The sequence below is a fragment of the Pelophylax lessonae genome (assembly GCF_965119305.1).
Source record: "Pelophylax lessonae genome assembly, chromosome: 1".
In the NCBI taxonomy this organism is placed as follows: Eukaryota; Metazoa; Chordata; class Amphibia; order Anura; family Ranidae; genus Pelophylax; species Pelophylax lessonae.
In genome coordinates, this window is record NC_138768.1 from 600,799,767 (window position 1) to 600,821,691 (window position 21,925).

General features: G+C 44.5%; 2 protein-coding genes across 3 annotated transcripts in view; one reads left to right on the top strand and one right to left on the bottom strand.

Moving 5' to 3' along the window:
* The window catches only part of NFKB1 (nuclear factor kappa B subunit 1), a 206,026-nt gene extending 192,561 nt beyond the window's left edge, over positions 1-13,465 (top strand). For both annotated transcript variants that reach the window (XM_082244169.1, XM_082244170.1), the window contains exon 23: positions 12,652-13,465. In XM_082244169.1, the coding sequence (XP_082100295.1) occupies positions 12,652-12,818 (167 nt within the window). In that variant the 3' untranslated portion in view covers positions 12,819-13,465. The remainder of the gene's footprint in view (positions 1-12,651) is intronic.
* A 7,034-nt stretch (positions 13,466-20,499) lies between these two features.
* MANBA (mannosidase beta) overlaps positions 20,500-21,925 on the bottom strand; it is a 75,466-nt gene continuing 74,040 nt past the window's right edge. Inside the window, exon 17 of the mRNA XM_082269333.1 lies at positions 20,500-20,819. Coding sequence (XP_082125459.1) covers positions 20,592-20,819 — 228 coding nt within the window. The 3' untranslated portion in view covers positions 20,500-20,591. The remainder of the gene's footprint in view (positions 20,820-21,925) is intronic.

A 21,925-nucleotide genomic window follows, 5' to 3' on the forward strand; every position in this document is an offset into this window, starting at 1 on the left:
TGTTTCCACCCCCGTGTTTGACGGTGGGGATGGTGTTCTTGGGGTCATAGGCAGCATTCCTCCTCCTCCAAACACAGCGAGTTGAGTTGATGCCAAAGAGCTTGATCTTGGTCTCACCTGACCACAACACTTTCACCCATTTCTCCTCTGAATCATTCAGATGTTCATTAGCAAACTTCAGATGGGCCTGTTCGTGTGCTTTCTTGAGCAGCGGGACCTTGCAGTCGCTGCAGCATTTCAGTCCTTCAGGGCGTAGTGTGGTATTAATTGTTTTCTTGGTGACTATGGTCCCAGGTGCCTTAAGATCATTGACAAGATTATCCCGTGTAGTTCTGGGCTGATTCCTAACCAATCTCATGATCATTGAAACTCAACGAGGTGAGATCTTGCATAGAGCCCCAGCCAGAGGGAGATTGACAGTATTTTTGTGTTTCTTCCATTTATGAATAATCGCACCAACTGTTGTCACCCTCGCACCAAGCTGCTTGGCGATGGTCTAGTAGCCCATTCCAGTTTTGTGTAGGTCCACAATCTTGTCCCGGACATCCTTTGGGTTTGGTCATGGTGGAGAGCTTGGAATCTGATTGATTGCGTCTGTGGACAGGTGTCTTATATAGGTAACAAGCTTAGATTAGGAGCATTCCCTTTAAAACAGTGCTTCTAATCTCAGGTCCTTACCTGTATAGAAGACACCTGAAAGCCAGCATTCTTGCTGATTGATAGGGGATCAAATATTTATTTCACTCATTAAAATGCAAATCAATTTGTAACTTTTTTAAAATTAGTTTTTATGGATATGTTAGTTGTTATTCTGTCTCTCACTGCAGGGCCGGTTTTAGACAAAGTGTGGCCCTGGGCAAACCTAAAAGTGGGGCCCCAAATTTTTTTATATTCTACCAAAAATATAGGCGCATTTAATCAATTTAGCCAAATAAAACATACAACTACATGAAAATATGCTTTAATTAAATAACATTAAATAGAATAAATAAGAAATCAAGTGAGCTTTGCACCTTCACACATCAGATCACCCCAATTCCTGCACCTTCACAAATCAGATCACCCCAATTCCTGCACCTTCACACCTCAGATCACCCCAATTCCTGCACTATCACACCTCAGATCACCCCAATTCCTGCACCTTCACTCCTCAGATCACCCCAATTTCTGCACCTTCACAAATCAGACCACCCCAATTCCTGCACCTTCACACCTCAGACCACCCCAATTCCTGCACCTTCACACCTCTGACCACCCCAATTCCTGCACCTTCACACCTCAGACCACCCCAATTCCTGCACCTTCACACCTCTGACCACCCCAATTCCTGCACCTTCACACCTCAGACCACCCCAATTTCTGCACCTTCACAAATCAGATCACCCCAATTCCTGCACCTTCACACCTCAGACCACCCCAATTTCTGCACCTTCACACCTCAGACCACCCCAATTCCTGCACCTTCACACCTCAGACCACCCCAATTTCTGCACCTTCACAAATCAGATCACCCCAATTCCTGCACCTTCACACCTCAGATCACCCCAATTCCTGCACCTTCACACCTCAGATCAGCCCCAATTCCTGCACCTTCACACCTCAGATCACCCCAAATCCTGCGCCTTCACACCTCAGACCACCCCAATTTCTGCACCTTCACAAATCAGATCAGCCTCAATTCCTGCACCTTCACACCTCAGACCACCCCAATTTCTGCACCTTCACAAATCAGATCACCCCCAATTCCTGCACCTTCACACCTCAGATTACCCCAATTCCTGCACCTTCACACCTCAGATCACCCCAATTCCTGCACCTTCACACCTCAGATCAGCCCCAATTCCTGCACCTTCACACCTCAGATCACCCCAAATCCTGCGCCTTCACACCTCAGACCACCCCAATTTCTGCACCTTCACAAATCAGATCAGCCTCAATTCCTGCACCTTCACACCTCAGACCACCCCAATTTCTGCACCTTCACAAATCAGATCACCCCCAATTCCTGCACCTTCACACCTCAGATTACCCCAATTCCTGCACCTTCACACCTCAGATCACCCCAATTCCTGCACCTTCACAAATCAGATCACCCCCAATTCCTGCACCTTCACACCTCAGACCACCCCAATTCCTGCACCTTCACACCTCAGACCACCCCAATTTCTGCACCTTCACACCTCAGACCACCCCAATTCCTGCACCTTCACACCTCAGGCCTAACCAATCTCATGATCATTGAAACTCAACGAGGTGAGATCTTGCATAGAGCCCCAGCCAGAGGGAGATTGACAGTATTTTTGTGTTTCTTCCATTTATGAATAATCGCACCAACTGTTGTCACCCTCGCACCAAGCTGCTTGGCGATGGTCTAGTAGCCCATTCCAGTTTTGTGTAGGTCCACAATCTTGTCCCGGACATCCTTTGGGTTTGGTCATGGTGGAGAGCTTGGAATCTGATTGATTGCGTCTGTGGACAGGTGTCTTATATAGGTAACAAGCTTAGATTAGGAGCATTCCCTTTAAAACAGTGCTTCTAATCTCAGGTCCTTACCTGTATAGAAGACACCTGAAAGCCAGCATTCTTGCTGATTGATAGGGGATCAAATATTTATTTCACTCATTAAAATGCAAATCAATTTGTAACTTTTTTAAAATTAGTTTTTATGGATATGTTAGTTGTTATTCTGTCTCTCACTGCAGGGCCGGTTTTAGACAAAGTGTGGCCCTGGGCAAACCTAAAAGTGGGGCCCCAAATTTTTTTATATTCTACCAAAAATATAGGCGCATTTAATCAATTTAGCCAAATAAAACATACAACTACATGAAAATATGCTTTAATTAAATAACATTAAATAGAATAAATAAGAAATCAAGTGAGCTTTGCACCTTCACACATCAGATCACCCCAATTCCTGCACCTTCACAAATCAGATCACCCCAATTCCTGCACCTTCACACCTCAGATCACCCCAATTCCTGCACTATCACACCTCAGATCACCCCAATTCCTGCACCTTCACTCCTCAGATCACCCCAATTTCTGCACCTTCACAAATCAGACCACCCCAATTCCTGCACCTTCACACCTCAGACCACCCCAATTCCTGCACCTTCACACCTCTGACCACCCCAATTCCTGCACCTTCACACCTCAGACCACCCCAATTCCTGCACCTTCACACCTCTGACCACCCCAATTCCTGCACCTTCACACCTCAGACCACCCCAATTTCTGCACCTTCACAAATCAGATCACCCCAATTCCTGCACCTTCACACCTCAGACCACCCCAATTTCTGCACCTTCACACCTCAGACCACCCCAATTCCTGCACCTTCACACCTCAGACCACCCCAATTTCTGCACCTTCACAAATCAGATCACCCCAATTCCTGCACCTTCACACCTCAGATCACCCCAATTCCTGCACCTTCACACCTCAGATCAGCCCCAATTCCTGCACCTTCACACCTCAGATCACCCCAAATCCTGCGCCTTCACACCTCAGACCACCCCAATTTCTGCACCTTCACAAATCAGATCAGCCTCAATTCCTGCACCTTCACACCTCAGACCACCCCAATTTCTGCACCTTCACAAATCAGATCACCCCCAATTCCTGCACCTTCACACCTCAGATTACCCCAATTCCTGCACCTTCACACCTCAGATCACCCCAATTCCTGCACCTTCACACCTCAGATCAGCCCCAATTCCTGCACCTTCACACCTCAGATCACCCCGAATCCTGCGCCTTCACACCTCAGACCACCCCAATTTCTGCACCTTCACAAATCAGATCAGCCTCAATTCCTGCACCTTCACACCTCAGACCACCCCAATTTCTGCACCTTCACAAATCAGATCACCCCCAATTCCTGCACCTTCACACCTCAGATTACCCCAATTCCTGCACCTTCACACCTCAGATCACCCCAATTCCTGCACCTTCACAAATCAGATCACCCCCAATTCCTGCACCTTCACACCTCAGACCACCCCAATTCCTGCACCTTCACACCTCAGACCACCCCAATTTCTGCACCTTCACACCTCAGACCACCCCAATTCCTGCACCTTCACACCTCAGGCCTAACCAATCTCATGATCATTGAAACTCAACGAGGTGAGATCTTGCATAGAGCCCCAGCCAGAGGGAGATTGACAGTATTTTTGTGTTTCTTCCATTTATGAATAATCGCACCAACTGTTGTCACCCTCGCACCAAGCTGCTTGGCGATGGTCTAGTAGCCCATTCCAGTTTTGTGTAGGTCCACAATCTTGTCCCGGACATCCTTTGGGTTTGGTCATGGTGGAGAGCTTGGAATCTGATTGATTGCGTCTGTGGACAGGTGTCTTATATAGGTAACAAGCTTAGATTAGGAGCATTCCCTTTAAAACAGTGCTTCTAATCTCAGGTCCTTACCTGTATAGAAGACACCTGAAAGCCAGCATTCTTGCTGATTGATAGGGGATCAAATATTTATTTCACTCATTAAAATGCAAATCAATTTGTAACTTTTTTAAAATTAGTTTTTATGGATATGTTAGTTGTTATTCTGTCTCTCACTGCAGGGCCGGTTTTAGACAAAGTGTGGCCCTGGGCAAACCTAAAAGTGGGGCCCCAAATTTTTTTATATTCTACCAAAAATATAGGCGCATTTAATCAATTTAGCCAAATAAAACATACAACTACATGAAAATATGCTTTAATTAAATAACATTAAATAGAATAAATAAGAAATCAAGTGAGCTTTGCACCTTCACACATCAGATCACCCCAATTCCTGCACCTTCACAAATCAGATCACCCCAATTCCTGCACCTTCACACCTCAGATCACCCCAATTCCTGCACTATCACACCTCAGATCACCCCAATTCCTGCACCTTCACTCCTCAGATCACCCCAATTTCTGCACCTTCACAAATCAGACCACCCCAATTCCTGCACCTTCACACCTCAGACCACCCCAATTCCTGCACCTTCACACCTCTGACCACCCCAATTCCTGCACCTTCACACCTCAGACCACCCCAATTCCTGCACCTTCACACCTCTGACCACCCCAATTCCTGCACCTTCACACCTCAGACCACCCCAATTTCTGCACCTTCACAAATCAGATCACCCCAATTCCTGCACCTTCACACCTCAGACCACCCCAATTTCTGCACCTTCACACCTCAGACCACCCCAATTCCTGCACCTTCACACCTCAGACCACCCCAATTTCTGCACCTTCACAAATCAGATCACCCCAATTCCTGCACCTTCACACCTCAGATCACCCCAATTCCTGCACCTTCACACCTCAGATCAGCCCCAATTCCTGCACCTTCACACCTCAGATCACCCCAAATCCTGCGCCTTCACACCTCAGACCACCCCAATTTCTGCACCTTCACAAATCAGATCAGCCTCAATTCCTGCACCTTCACACCTCAGACCACCCCAATTTCTGCACCTTCACAAATCAGATCACCCCCAATTCCTGCACCTTCACACCTCAGATTACCCCAATTCCTGCACCTTCACACCTCAGATCACCCCAATTCCTGCACCTTCACAAATCAGATCACCCCCAATTCCTGCACCTTCACACCTCAGACCACCCCAATTCCTGCACCTTCACACCTCAGACCACCCCAATTTCTGCACCTTCACACCTCAGACCACCCCAATTCCTGCACCTTCACACCTCAGGCCACCCCAATTTCTGCACCTTCACACCTAAGACCACCCCAATTCCTGCACCTTCACACCTCAGACCACCCCAATTCCTGCACCTTCACACCTCAGGCCACCCCAATTTCTGCACCTTCACACCTCAGATCACCCCAATTCCTGCACCTTCACACCTCAGATCACCCCAATTCCTGCACCTTCACACCTCAGGCCACCCCAATTTCTGCACCTTCACACCTCAGACCACCCCAATTCCTGCACCTTCACACCTCAGGCCACCCCAATTTCTGCACCTTCACACCTCAGACCACCCCAATTCCTGCACCTTCACACCTCAGATCACCCCAATTCCTGCACCTTCACACCTCAGACCACCCCAATTTCTGCACCTTCACACCTCAGACCACCTCAATTCCTGCACCTTCACACCTCAGGCCACCCCAATTTCTGCACCTTCACACCTCAGGTCACCCCAATTCCTGCACCTTCACACCTCAGATCACCCCAATTCCTGCACCTTCACACCTCAGATCACCCCAATTCCTGCACCTTCACACCTCAGGCCACCCCAATTTCTGCACCTTCACACCTCAGACCACCCCAATTCCTGCACCTTCACACCTCAGATCACCCCAATTTCTGCACCTTCACACCTCAGATCAGCCCCTGGCAGGCTGGCACTGGCAGCAAATATTTTATTCAAATCAGGATTTCTTCTGCAAATAGGCTGGCATCAGAGTCAGACAATTACCAAAACCAATGTCATCATGACACATGATCAAAAAATGAGGAAAAATAAGGATTTTTTCTGCAAATAGCCTGGCAGTGACATCATCAGATCAGACAAGGCACTGGCAGGCATTGTACTAGACTAGTACTATGCCTGGCTGCCAGTGCCAGGCCAGCCTATTTGCAAAAGAAATCCTGATTTGAATTAAATTGTTGCTGCCAGTGCCAGTATATTTGCAGAAGAAATCCTGATTTCTTTAAATAAAATTGTTGCTGCCAGTGCCAGCCCAGCCTATCTGCAAAATAAATCCCTAAGTAGAAGTCACTCCTCTCTCCAGTCCTCCACTTACCTTGGGTGTGCTGTGCGGTGTGGCTACAGAGTGTTCCCGCTGTACATAGTACAGGAGATGGTCAGAGACTGCAAACATGATACAAGAGATGGTCAGAGACTGAGGACATGATACAGGAGATGGTCAGAGACTGAGGACATGATACAGGAGATGGTCAGAGACTGAGGACATGATACAGTAGATGGTCAGAGACTGAGGACATGATACAGTAGATGGTCAGAGACTGAGGACATGATACAGTAGATGGTCAGAGACTGAGGACATGATACAGTAGATTGTCAGAGACTGAGGACATGATACAGTAGATTGTCAGAGACTGAGGACATGATACAGGAGATGGTCAGAGACTGAAGACATGATACAGGAGATGGTCAGAGACTGAGGACATGATACAGGAGATGGTCAGAGACTGAGGGCATGATACAGGAGATGGTCAGAGACTGAGGACATGATACAGTAGATGGTCAGAGACTGAGGACATGATACAGTAGATGATCAGAGACTGAGGACATGATACAGTAGATGGTCAGAGACTGAGGACATGATACAGGAGATGGTCAGAGACTGAATACATGATACAGGAGATGGTCAGAGACTGAAGACATGATACAGGAGATGGTCAGAGACTGAGGACATGATACAGTAGATTGTCAGAGACTGAGGACATGATACAGTAGATTGTCAGAGACTGAGGACATGATACAAGAGATGGTCAGAGACTGAGGACATGATACAAGAGATGGTCAGAGACTGAGGACATGATACAGGAGATGGTCAGAGACTGAGGACATGATACAGGAGATGGTCAGAGACTGAGGACATGATACAAGAGATGGTCAGAGACTGAGGACATGATACAAGAGATGGTCAGAGACTGAGGACATGATAGAAGAGATGGTCAGAGACTACAGACGTGATACAGTAGATGGTCAGAGAGTGCAGACGTGATACAAGAGATGGTCAGAGACTGAGGACATGATACAGGAGATGGTCAGAGACTGAGGACACGATACAGGAGATGGTCAGAGACTGAGGACACGATACAGGAGATGGTCAGAGACTGAGGACACGATACAGGAGATGGTCAGAGACTGAGGACATGATACAAGAGATGGTCAGAGACTGCAGACACGATACAGGAGATGGTCAGAGACTGCAGACACGATACAGGAGATGGTCAGAGACTGCAGACATGATACAAGAGATGGTCAGAGACTGTAGACACGATACAGGAGATGGTCAGAGACTGAGGACATGATACAAGAGATGGTCAGAGACTGCAGACTCGATACAGGAGATGGTCAGAGACTGCAGACATGATACAAGAGATGGTCAGAGACTGCAGACATGATACAAGAGATGGTCAGAGACTGCAGACATGATACAAGAGATGGTCAGAGACTGCAGACACGATACAGGAGATGGTCAGAGACTGCAGACACGATACAGGAGATGGTCAGAGACTGCAGACATAGTACAGGAGATGGTCCAGAGACTGCGGATGTGATACAAGAGAAGGTCAGAGACTGCAGACATGATAGAAGATAGGACACTAGGGGGGCCGGAGAGCACAGGGAAAGCAGATAGCACTGGAGGAGCTGAAGGGCAAGGGGGGAGGGAACTGGAGAGAATTAAGGGGGGGGGGTTTGGAAAGCATTGCAGGGGGGTTGGAAGGTGCAGGGTGTGGATAGCACTGGGGGGGGGGTGGCGGGCAGGGAAAACCAGGGGGATGGAGAGCATGGGGGGGGGACTGGAGAGCACTGGAAATCACTTAGGGGGAGCCAGGGAGCACGGGGGGGGGTGGAGAGCACTGGGGGAGCCAGAGAGCATAGGGGGAGATGAAAAGCACTGTGGGGACTTGAAGAGCACGGGGGGGCTAAGGAGCACAGGGCGGGGGGGGGGGTAAAAAAATACAGGGGGTTTAAGATCACTGGGGTGGCTAAGATCACTGGGGGGGGGGGCTAAGATCATTGGGGTGGCTAAGATCACTGGGGGGGTGGCTAAGATCACTGGAGGGGGTGGCTAAGATCACTGGGGGTGTGGCTAAGATCACTGGGGGGGGGGGGCTAAGATCATTGGGGTGGCTAAGATCACTGGGGGGGTGGCTAAGATCACTGGAGGGGGTGGCTAAGATCACTGGGGGGGTGGCTAAGATCACTGGAAGGGGTGGCTAAGATCACTGGAGGGGGTGGCTAAGATCACTGGAGGGGGTGGCTAAGATCACTGGGGGGGTGGCTAAGATCACTGGAGGGGGTGGCTAAGATCACTGGAGGGGGTGGCTAAGATCACTGGAGGGGGTGGCTAAGATCACTGGAGGGGGGTGGCTAAGATCACTGGGGTGGCTAAGATCACTGGGGGGCAGTAAAAGAAGTTGAATAGGAGGGGGGTGGGACAGCTCAGCTGCATATAGAGAAATTGATATTTCCATATTTCTCCTGCAGCCGCAGAATGCCTGCAGAAGGGAGGAGAAGAATCCATCCATCCAGCGGCATAAGGAAACATCAAATCCTCTATATGCAGCCGAGCCGCCCCAACCCCCTCCTATTCAGCACACACGGCCGGGGCTGCACAGGCTGCTCTGCAGGCAGTCTCTTACCTTCCCTCTCGTCGCTGCCCCCCCCGCGAGCAGCCCGAAGTCGGGCTGAAGGAGCTCCCATCTGCAGCGGCTTCAGTGATCATCGGCGGCCGCGGGAAGGAACACACACACCTTGACTTCCGGACCGGCTCCGCGGCCAATCAGCCTTCTGCTCAGGGGGGTGTGACTCACACCCCCCCTGAGCAGAAGGCTAATTGGCCGCGGAGCCGGTGTAGTTGGCAAGTACACCGGCCGGCGGCCGCCCGCAGTGAGGGATCGTCTTCTTACTGTATCTGATGACTCTGAGCGCCGCGGCCCACCGGGAGTCGGGACACTGCCCGGTCTGCCCGGTCCGGCCCTGACTGACAGTGACACGGGGCCCCTGGACATTTGGGGCCCTGGGCATTTGCCCAGTTTGCCCCCCCCCTAACGCCGGCCCTGTCTCACTGTTAAAATAAACCTACCATTAAAATTATAGACTGATCATTTCTTTGTCAGTGGGCAAACGTACAAAATCAGCAGAGGATCAAATACTTTTTTCCCTCACTGTACACTCAATTGGTTAGGGAGCATGTGTTTGTGGTGGTTATAGTGAAAAAGAGCTTTTATAAAACCAAGTCTCTTGGTGCAAATATTTGCATTTCTTTAAGTGTCAAATGCTCACGTAAGCAAATGCAATGTCTTTTGGAATTGTACCAATCACAGACCTTTTACAAAAAGAAACAAAACTAATGTTACCATCATGCTTATTTAGGTCTTCATTAATGACTTTAACGTATCTGAATGTTATGTTAACATATTATTCATTGAGTAATAAAGCTGTTCTAAAGTAAAATGCAAACCACTTTGAGCTTTACCTTTTTTTATACTATAAAAATAAAAAATCACACTTATTTTGCATTGTTTCCTTAGTTTAGCTTATCTAAGTTAGCTTAGTTTTTATCCTTGTAAAAAATAAGCGCCGAGACATCTGTACATCCTCACACTTGTCACCATGCTGCCTAGACCTGTCACTACCTTCTCCACACACTAGATCGTGTTAAGCCTAGTACACACAATGAGATTATCAGACGAATGGTCATTCGTTTTTTTTTTTGCATGCTAGTCTCCATATCGAAAATGAATAGGTTACTAAATTATGAAAATTCTCATTCGACAAAATAAAAATTGAGAAGTGATATAATGTATTTGTATTGTATTTTTGGATGAAAACTGAATTAAAACAAAAATTGTACAATCTAAGATCGTATGAAAAAAATTTTTATGTTTGTCCCTTTGGAATATTTCTGATTAAAACTGTGTACGAACGATCAGATTATCGTACCATCGCTTCAAAAAGCGGTATTTTTTGTACAATATTCTGATCATGTGTACTGTGCTTTAGAGCACATGTGGTCAGCTGCTTTTTGTTGTAAACAGCAGTGCATGCACTCACACAGAGCAGTTGGGAATGCCAGAACTCTGAATCCACTTCATCCCCACAGACAGCAAGAGTCCCCCCTCTTCAGCTGTGCGGGGACAGGCTTTTCTACTCAGGCAGTGGTTGCTTTAGAAAGAAGAAACTGCAAGAAATTAATCACATTTTGCTTTGATGCACCTTGAATATATTTGGGCGATTTAAACGGAGGGTTTAATTGTGCCTTAATGTAGCACTGCAGCATTGAGATGAGCATTCAGATTGATTTTATAAGCACAATAACATACAGTATGCAGTTTTAAGCTGCAGTATTTATTCGCCTGAGAAGTAAGGCTGTTACCTGACACGTGAACTGAAAAGCAGATTAAGCAGTTACTCTGGAGTATGAACATACAAAATGATACATTTTATAGCAGCTTTAGCTGGAAGAATCTGATACAGCATTAATTAGGGGCATACAGGAGAATTTATAAATAGTGTCTGACACTTTTAAATTGTGTCATGCCTCCACATGACAAATATCAGTGTGGGCGACCGATTCCAACAGGTACATGAATTTGGAGCAAGCACCCTTTGTGCAGGTTCAATGAGGCCAGACTGTCTACTTGGACAAAGCAACACGCAGCAGCTGAGGACTTTTGAAGCTGGGTGGGTAGACTTGGATGGAGATTCAGATACACTAGTCCCCCATCAGGTCCACTCCCCTTGTGCTTGACAGCAAACAGTAGGTGTATCCATAGCTAATAGACAGTCTGTTACTGGCTATAGAATCTGCCTGCTGTCAATCACAAGAAGAGAGTGGACCTGATATAAAAATCTAGTATCTCAGCTTCCCCATTAAGCCCTGCCAACTGTCGGTGTTACTGGTGGCTGGAAGGCTGTGGTCTGTAAACAACCTGTCAACAACCATTGACAGGTAATGACCCGTACACACAATCTGAAAATCGTACGAAAAATACAGCTTTCAAATCGTTCGTACGATAGTCTGATCATTCGTACACAGCTTTCGAGAGCCGATCACAACAATTCATCCGATCAGACAAGCATGAACATTTTTCTCATACGATACCAGATCTTACTATTTTCGTTTAATCAGTACAGTTGTCATTTGAAAATACAGTACAGATGCATTACAACACATTATATCACTTCCGATTTTTTTATTCTGTCGTACAGGAATTTTCTTAACTTTAGAAAACTCTTCATTTTCGATAAGCGACTAACATGCAAAGAAAAATGGACGATCTGTCGTGCGACTTTTGGATCGTGTGTACTAGCCATAAGGAAGGGAGGGGTAGCTAATATGGCACCTGCTCCATTCTGCCCATCTCTGTATGCCAAGTTACTCTTGGTCCTAATTACCTCCAGTTTCGTTTTCTATTAATTGGAGAGAATGATTTTTGAACTTTGTGCAGTAATAGCACCACTATTAAGAACTAACTGAACCATGCCAGAGTTGCTTTTCAGTTAATGCTAGAGGAGACCAAACTGACACTGACTGCCTGGCACTCAAAGCCAGGACTTTCTGTGGGGTAAACAAACTGCAGGAGGCAGAGATAGGGGAGAAGGGTCTACCTGACCGTTTCCTAATGTAGGTGTCAATATGCAGGGGAGTTAGGGAGGGATGATAGGTGTTCTGAATTACACCTCCAACAGGCTATGTGCATGTGTTTACATGTCCATCCTTTACACCCCTATACCCTCACTATGGTATGATCTACTTCCTGTCTGTAATGGTTCTGGCTAATATCAAATCTGTTTTTCGAATGTATATGATGGCTGAATAGATATGATAAAACTTGTACTGATAATCATTTTAACGACCTTAGCCTATAGAAGAAAAGATGTACAGTACTATAATTAAACCTTACAATATTCTTGTTTGCATAGATCATCATAGAGGACCAGCTGATGAGTACACGCAACAGTATAATGACAGTATGTGTGACAGCGGAGTAGAGACATCCTTCAAAAAGCTGAGCCTTTCATATTGTGAACTGCAGAAAGCGGAGAATGAACTCTTGGCCCCTCTTTCTGAACTTATTTGCAACAACTGATGCTTACACAGAAAAGACTATACTCTTAGGCATATTTATAGTGTGGTAAAACACTGGTCTCACAAGGAATGTCAATGTTACACACAAAATGCCAGCAACAGTGAGAAAAGGCTGGTGTGAATGAAATGTAAGGACTAAAATGTGTTATATCAGCATCATGACACGGGTGCTGAACTAGCCCATACTGCACCACTGCTATGGGGACTCATACTGTCTGACTCCTTTTTAACTTATCTAAGCAACAAAAGCACTTATGAATGTATATGCACTCCAAACTATAAGCTGCAGGCGGGAAGGTCTGCTAACACTGTAATGACTCTGCATCTTTTCCCCACCTTGGTAAACAGTGTAGAAACCGCAACCAAAGATATTGGTGTCTCACACAGACATCCTCCTTGCACTTACTAATTTAATAGGCCAATTGATTTTCTAGGTCGCTTAATTGGAGATTTGTTGAATCTTACTGGGTGTTGCACATAATGTGCAAGTTAAAATATACAGACTTTTCTGCATACTATTTTTTACACTTGTGAGTAGAAGATATTGAACTTTAAATATATTTACATATTGCTGTGGGTTAAATGTCATGTCTAGTAATCATGTCTTATTTTAATACAATATAAATATTATATATTTTAATTAATGTCTTTTTTATTGTGCCTTTTGTAATAAAAAAATATAAAGGCAAAAACTGGCTGCCCATATATTTTAACATGTTCTTTTCTTATTATTGAAGATTGCATGCTTTATATTTACAACTTAAAACATTAATAGGCTTAAGGCAAAGATTAAGTCCTATTATGCTTATTATAGGGTAGACCGTTTATAGCTCTTGCGTTATCAATGTTCTTTCCTACTAGAACCCAGTTGTATTAGACCAGGGGTCTTCAAACTATGGCCCTCCAGTTGTTCAGGAACTACAGTTCCCATCATGCCTAGTCATGTGTGTCAATGTCAGGGTTTTACAATACCTCATGGGATGTGTAGTTCCGCAACAGCTGGAGGGCCGTAGTTTGAGGATCCCTGTATTAGACCCTAAAAAGACCTCAAATATATTCTGGCTTCTTACTGGAGTGTTCAGGCACAAATATTATTAGATGGATTTTTGACCCTTAAAGAAGCATTGCCAAAGCTTTTTTGGCCATCTTCCCCCTGTGAGTCACAGGAGTGCCTTAGTTCTGAGCTCCTGTGGCCCAGATTCAGCTGACATCAGGCTAAAGCCCGCTGGTCAGCTGATGTCACAGAGCAGGTCCAAGCTCTGCAGAGATCCCGACAATGTCGGGATCCGCCCTGATGCCTGGCTGGCAGCTGGCTCAGCCTCTCAGCACACTGCTGAGAGACTGAGGCAGCTGTTCCCACCCCCTCCAAAACCCAGCACTCCTGTGAACACTGAAGTGGTAAGCTCACAATGGACTCGGGAAATGAGTGATCAGCTGTCGGATCTATGCTGCAGCCATCCCGGCGAGTATAAATATTTGTTTGTTTGTTTTTGTTTAACCTGCACTTCTCTTTAACCCCTTCCGTACCGCGTCATGTCAAATGACGTCGGCACAAATCCTTTCTCGATCCGGGCCGACGTCATATGACGGCGCCCGGATCTCCCCGCTACTGCGCGCCCCCGGGAGCGCACAGCGCGGCGATCGGGGGTGAGGCTCGTCCCTCGGACTGAGCCCAACCCCGATCAAGGTAAACAGCCAATGAAATTGGCTGTTTACCACGTGATCGGCTGTGTCAATCACAGCCGATCACATGAGCGGCTCCAGCGCGAGCCGCTCGTTCCTTCCTTAATGCGCGCCCCCGGGGGCGCGCAGCGCGGCGATCGGGGACGAGGCTCGTCCCTCGGACAGAGTCGATCCCCGATCTAGGTAAAGAGCCAATTAAATTGGCTCTTTACCACGTGACCGGCTGTGTCCAATCACAGCCGGTCACAAATGTCAACAGAGAACACGGTAACTAGCTGTCACCGTGTTCTCCTCCTCACACACTGATCCTGTGTGAGGAGGAGATTGTGGTAACAGCTAGTTACCAAGTACAGTGCACCCCAAACACACTGATTGCCCCCCCCCCCCCAATAAAGAGCACCTGTCACTAGCCCATCAAAGTACCCGAGTACCTGTCACCAGCCCATCAGGTACTCTGATGACAGGTACTCGGGTACTCTGACGACAGGTACTCTGATGGTCTGGTGACAGGTACTCGGGTACTCTGATGACGGGTACTCGGGTACTCTGATGACGGGTACTCGGGTACTCTGACAGGTACTCGGGTACTCTGATGACAGGTACTCGGGTACTCTGATGACAGGTACTCGGGTACTCTGATGACGGGTACTCGGGTACTCTGATGACGGGTACTCGGGTACTCTGATGACAGGTACTCGGGTACTCTGATGACAGGTACTCGGGTACTCTGATGACAGGTACTCGGGTACTCTGATGACGGGTACTCAGATACTCTGATGACGGGTACTCGGGTACTCTGATGATGGGTACTCGGATACTCTGATGACGGGTACTCGGGTACTCTGATGACAGGTACTCGGGTACTCTGACGACAGGTACTCTGGTACTTTGAGTACCCGTCATCGGAGTACCCGAGTACCTGTCACCTACCCATCAGAGTACCCAAGTACCTGTCACCTACCCAACAGAGTACCCGAGTACCTTCCACCTGCTCATCAGAGTACCTGACACCTGAAGTACCCGAGTACTTGCCACCTGCTCATCATTACCCATCACTACTCATCAGTACCCATCAGTACCTATCACCTATTAGTATCAGTACTGATCATCCGTACCCATCATCAGTACAGTATCAGTATCACCTATCAGTATCAGTACTACTCATCAGTACTTATCACCTGCCTGTCACCTGCCCATAAGAGTACCCGAGTACCTGTCACCTGCCTATCGGAGTACTCGAGTACCTGCCACTTGCTCATCAGTACCAGAGTACCTGTCACCTGCCCAGCAAAGTACCCGAGTACCTGTCACCCTTCATACAGCCACCATGTCCAAGTCCAAAAAGGTTTATATACGTCGTCCGTTTAAACCTAAATACCGGTGTTATGGCAGCAGATAGCTGCCATAACCCTGGTATTTTTTTAAACGGTGGACGGTTGGCTTTCCGATAAGGGTGGTCCCAGCGGCGGATTCGCCGCGGGATCACCCTTCCGGGGTGGCGGAAGAGGTGCCCCCCCCCTCCCGCTGCATTCTGGTCCTTTACCCCGTTTACCGGACCCGCCGGCAGCGGGGAAGACAATCCGGTCCCAGATCCTCACAGACAGGATGTCGAGTGAGGGCAAGCTTGCCCTCACTTGACTCTATGGTCTTGGAGGACCGGAGCTACGGCAAACGTCATTGCCTAGCAACCAGTTTAAAGGTCCCTTTTTTTTTTTCATTTTATTTAATTTTTTTTTAATTTTTTTTTTTTATTTTTTCTATCTTTTAGTGTACTTGTGAGATCTGAGGACTTTTTGACCCCAGATCTCACAAAAAAGAGGTCCTGTCGTGCCTTTTTTTATTACAAGTAATGTTTACATTTCTTGTAATAGAAATAAAAATGATCAAATTTTTTTTTTTAAAAAAAACAGTGTAAAAATAAAAAATAATAAATAAAATAAATAGTAAAAAAAAAAAATTAAAGCGCCCTGTCCCTGCGAGCTCGCGCGCAGAAGCGAACGCATACGGAAACCCCGCCCACATATGTAAACAGTGTTCAAACTACACATGTGAGGTATCGTCGCGATCGTTAGAGCAAGAGCAATAATTTGAGCCCTAGACCTCCTCTGTAACTCTAAGATAGCAACCTGTAGAAATTTTTAAAATGTCGCCTATGGGGATTTTTAAGTACCAAAGTTTGTCACCATTCTGTGAGCGTGCGCAATTTTGAAGCATGACATGTTGGGTATCTATTTACTCGGCGTAACATTATCTTTCACATTATGGAAAACAATTGGGCTAACTTTACTGTTTTCTTATTTTTTAATTAAAAAAAGTGATTTTTTTCCCAAAAAATTGCGTTTGGAAGACCGCTGCGCAAATACGGTGTGATAAAAAATATTGCAATAATCTCCATTTTATTCTCTAGGGTCTCTGCTAAAAAAAAATATATAATGTTTTGGGGTTCTAAGTAGTTTTCTAGCAAAAACAACTGATTTTAGCTTGTAAACACCAAATGTCAAAAATAGGCCTAGGCAAGTGGCTAGGATGCATGATGATGCTCCTTGGATGTTTAGGCCCCTCTATATGGCTAGGCTGTGAAAAAGTCTCACACATGTGGTATTGCCATACTCAGGAGGAGTGGCAGAATGTATTTTGGGGTGTCATTTTTGCTATGTACATGCTATGTGTTAGGAATATTCTATAAATTTACAACTTTGTGTAAAAAAAAAAGGTTTTATTTTTTTCCCACATTTTCCAAAAACTTGTGGAAAAAAATGACATGTTCAAAGGACCCATAATGCCTCATAGAATATACGTTGGAGTGTTTGCTTTCCAAAATGGGGTCATTTTGTGGACTTTTCCATTGTATTGGTGCTCTAGGGCCTTGAAAAGTGTGATAGGTAGTAAGAAAGTTTTATGTGTATTTATGCTCCTAAAACGCCTTATGGTGCTACTTGGACGTGGAGTCTCTTTTTGTGGCCAGGCTGTGTAAAAGTCTCACACATGTGGTATCACCATACTCAGAAGGAGTAGCAGAATGAATTTTGGGGTGTCATTTTTGCTGTGTACATGCTATGTGTTAGAAATAGCTTATAAATTGACAACGTTTTGGGAAAAAAAAAGAAAAAAAAATGTTTTCTTCATTTTCCCAAGAATTGTGGGAAAAAATTATAACTTCAAAAAACTCACCATGCCTCTTACTAAATACCTTGGACTGTCTACTTTACAAAAAAGGGTCATTTGGGGGGTATTTGTACTGTCCTGACATTTCAGGGCCTCAAGAAAGGAGATAGGCCATCAGTACATCTGGTGTGATCAATTTTCAGTAATTGGTACCATAGCTTCTAGACTCAATAACTTTCACACAGACTAAATAATATACACTAATTTGGGTTAATTTTACCAGAGATATGTAGCAGTATAAATTTTGGCCCAAATGTATAAAGAAAAATTAATTTTTTGCAAAATTTTATAATAGAAACTAAAAAAAAGTGTTTTTTTTGCAAAATTTTTGCTCTTTTTTTGCTTATATCACGGAAAAAAAAACCCCCAGTTGTGATCAAATACCACCAAAAGAAAGCTCTATTTGTGTGAAAAAAATGATAAAAATTTTGTTTGGTTACAGTGTAGCATGACTGAGCAATTGTCATTCAAAGTGTGAGAGTGCTGAAAGCTGAAAATTGGTCTGGGCAGGAAGGGGGTCTAACTGCTCTGTATGGAAGCGGTTATACCTTTCTCTTTGAATCTTTGGAGGTGGTCATTTATAATAAAACGCTGACAGATCACTGATTTTTTTTTTAGAATTTTTTTTTTTTTTTTTTTTTAATTTGAGCAACTGCAAAATGGCAATTATGGCTAAGTTTGGTTCTGCACTAAAATCTGCATTACTAGTTAATCTTGTTTCGCTGTGAAAATCCTAACAATATGACTTGCTTCAGGTTAACTTGCTCACCTAAAAATTAGGCATTGTAGCTGTTACAAGAAATAACAGAAAACTGTACAGATAATGTAAATCACACTTTAGAAAGCATGTGACCAGCTTTGTGACTGATAAAGGAGATGTACAGCCAAAGCTCGTTTGGCTGTACATCCCCTATGGATCACAAGAGTGCAGTTCGTTCTGCACTCTTATGACCCGTAACAGCAGAGAGCAGGCTGAAGTCCGCTTTCTGCTGACATCACAAAAGTCAGTCCAGGCACCACTGGACTGACACCTGGCTCATCCTCTTAGTGAACCGCTGAGAGCCTGAGATGGCCGCTCCCCACCCCTCCACAGCTTATCGCTCCAATGAGCGGGGAGGGGGCAGAGCAGAGAGCTGCTGACTGATAGGCAGCAGCTCTCTGCTCGTGGAGCTGTCAGAACCGAGCGATCGGCAGTGTTGGATTGCTCAGTTCTCAGTGCAGAAGTGCCAGGGGACCGATGTTGCATCCACCTATGGAAGTATAATTCTCAAAAAAAAAAAACTAAAACCATTCTTCTCTTTTAAGTCACAAAACCTCAAAAATCATTAAAAAACATGCTTGCTATAAATTCAGCAGAGATAATAAGCTTAGCCATCACTGCACACTTGGTTTATTCAACTCTTTATGTTGGCAGTTAGCACAACTGTTACTAAAGCACATGTATGGTTTCATTCTATTCAGCCATTTTTTGTGCTTGGCATCATCCATTTAACAAAAGCTGCATCTATACAATAAATAACTAGGTACCACTAATATCCGTAAGGGCCCATGGGAAGCCCTTCTCCATAGACCAATAAAATATATCCCCTAGCTGAGCAGCATTCACATTACTCATATTTTTATAGCTACTAAGCAAACCATTGCTCATGCGTTAAAGGGCTCCATCTCTTAATCTTGAGGATGTAAAATCCAGAATCCAGGGTAGATTTGTTAATGAAAAATGAACTGCTATCCTAGAAGATAAGCATGACAAATTTCTATTGATATGGCAACCCTGGCTGGATTACTTTCCTTCCACAGACTAACCTTGTGCTTGCTCCAATTTTGATGGTCTGGTTAAGAGCTTCTCTTAAAATTATTTTTCAGTGTTATAGGCACGGCCTTTATGGTCTTTCCCCCTCCTTTTTCTTCTCCTTTCCCTCTTTCCTTTTTCTCTCTTTGTATTTGCTGCATTACCTTTTTTTTTTTTTTTTTTTTTTTATTTGCAGACATTTTTTTCTCTTTTTTTTATTATACTCAACATTGGTGGTAAAACTAGAGGCACACTTGGTATGCAGACATACTTAGACTCAAAAGCCAAACTCATACGATACCCTGTGTTCATACGAATGTTAACCCCTTTGTTGGGCTGATTATTGGTTTCCAGTTCTGTGTTGAGTTTATACCAACTCTCTAGATGTCAGCTCTATTTACGTTGAAGCAACTTGAAAAGAGATAACATGCAGGAATTTTCATTTTTAAAGCTTTTTAGGAAGATTATTAAGAGGCCAAGGTTCATAGGCCAAAGCACCATGGTTTTCACATGCAAGAATGGCCATATGAAAATGGCCATTGCTCATTCTGGAATTGTCATGCTGCTCTTTCCTTCATCATGGTCCAACTATGAGGATGGACATGAAATCTGCCATTGCTGGTTTTGTGGCTGGTAGCCTGTCTTTCAGTACATAGTGAGTAGACAGGTCCTGAAATGTTTCAGATCACACAGCAGTTCACACTTCTGCAATGAGAATGCAACAATCACTAAAGTCTGAGATCAGTGACTCAATTCATGAAAATAGAACAAGGATGACAGCTATAGTGCCCAGGCCTTGAAAATGAATTTCTGCTATTACAGGCTCCCTTTAACTTATGTCTTGCCAGTGGTTAATATATGCCAACAACATAGCTATTTTTTATACCCAAAACTGTAAGGCTTTGTGTTGTTCTTTTATTGAGGATGTGATTTTTAAAAAGTCTGTAAGAGAAACATTCAATCATGCTTTCCAGTTACAATTGAAATATACAATACTCTGTCCACTGATAGAAACGTAAAAAGGAATAGCCCAAATATTAAGTAATGACGACATTTTAGAATTTTTCAGTAAATGAACTGTTTTATTAAAAGAAAAGGTTTTTACTCCCGCTTTGCCCTGTATCCAGCTCAATATCAGTATATATCTCTAAGAGTATTTATGTGTAAGGTCTTCTCCAGTTCAGTAACCGTAGTTGCTTCTTGGGCAAAAAAGTAAATGACAGTCTTGCACTCGATTAGAAGAAAACCATTATCGCTGAACCTTCCGGCTATGTTTCCAACATCCAACCATACAAAAAGAGCTGGGTAGGTACTAATTAGAGTAAACACATAGGTCCCCTGGTTCATCTGATAAATGGATACCTGGAAGAACACAACATTTTAGATGATTATTCATGATGCAAATCAGTTCTTTCCAAAAATGTAATCTTGCAAAAAACTCTCACCCCTGAAAAAGCTTTAGAAACTCCTAAAAAAAATACCAATCATAATTTACCAAATTGCTAATGTGTTGAAGAGAGGAAATGTATTCACTTTACCTATAATCTTAGCCTAATGAATCTCGTTTCAAAGAATTTATTAAGAAATTAAACTATTTAGGCCTCATGCACACAATGATTTTACAGCTGCTGTTTTTGGCTTCAGAGGTTTTTTCTTCTGCAGCTAATAAACTCCTCAGCAATGTTATCCTATGTGTCCATGCACACATAGGCTGTTATGAGCAATTTTCTTGCAGGGGCCTTTTCTGGCTTGAAAAAAAACAAAAGTAGTGGGTTTTGAGTAGAGTTTTTCAGCTGTAAAAATGCTCTAACTTCAGATAAAAGCTTTAAAAAAATGCTAAAAAAAAAAAAAAATTCGGCTATTCGGCATCTATCGTCCTTTTGCTAAAAAAAAAAAAAAAAAAAAGCTTAAAAATGCTACTGCAGAAATGCTGAAAAAATCCTTCTACAGCTTTCTACTGATATTTTTCTAATGCCCAGTGTGCATGAGGCCTTGTAGTGTTGGCAGACAGGGGTGCAGCCTGGTCCCGTGACTGTGCTGAAAGACTTTTTATCTGATTAGTGCTTAGAACAGTGCTTGGAATTGCAAAATGCACAGTCTGAGAAAAAGGGGCATTCAGAAAGTCTGGATAACACGAAGAAAATATAAAAACACTAACTGAGAACACTAGTTCTGGTGGCCCTGGTGACAACTAGGGATGGACTAACTTTGGAGGGATTTCGGTTTTGTTTTTGGGATAGGAAGGGAAAAATGCAATAAGATGGCAAAAAGAAATTACACAAGTTATAACCCGCCTTTACCTTGTCCAAAAAGAAAAAAAAAAAAACTTTTGCTTTAGTTCTACCTTAAAAAGGGCCAATCAAGAAAAGCATCTGTGTTGTCCATTGCAACCAGAATCCTGGTTGGCATTTCTACAGAGCAGGCTAAAAATAAAAAGACATCTGAAAGACTCCTAACAGCCAAACCAG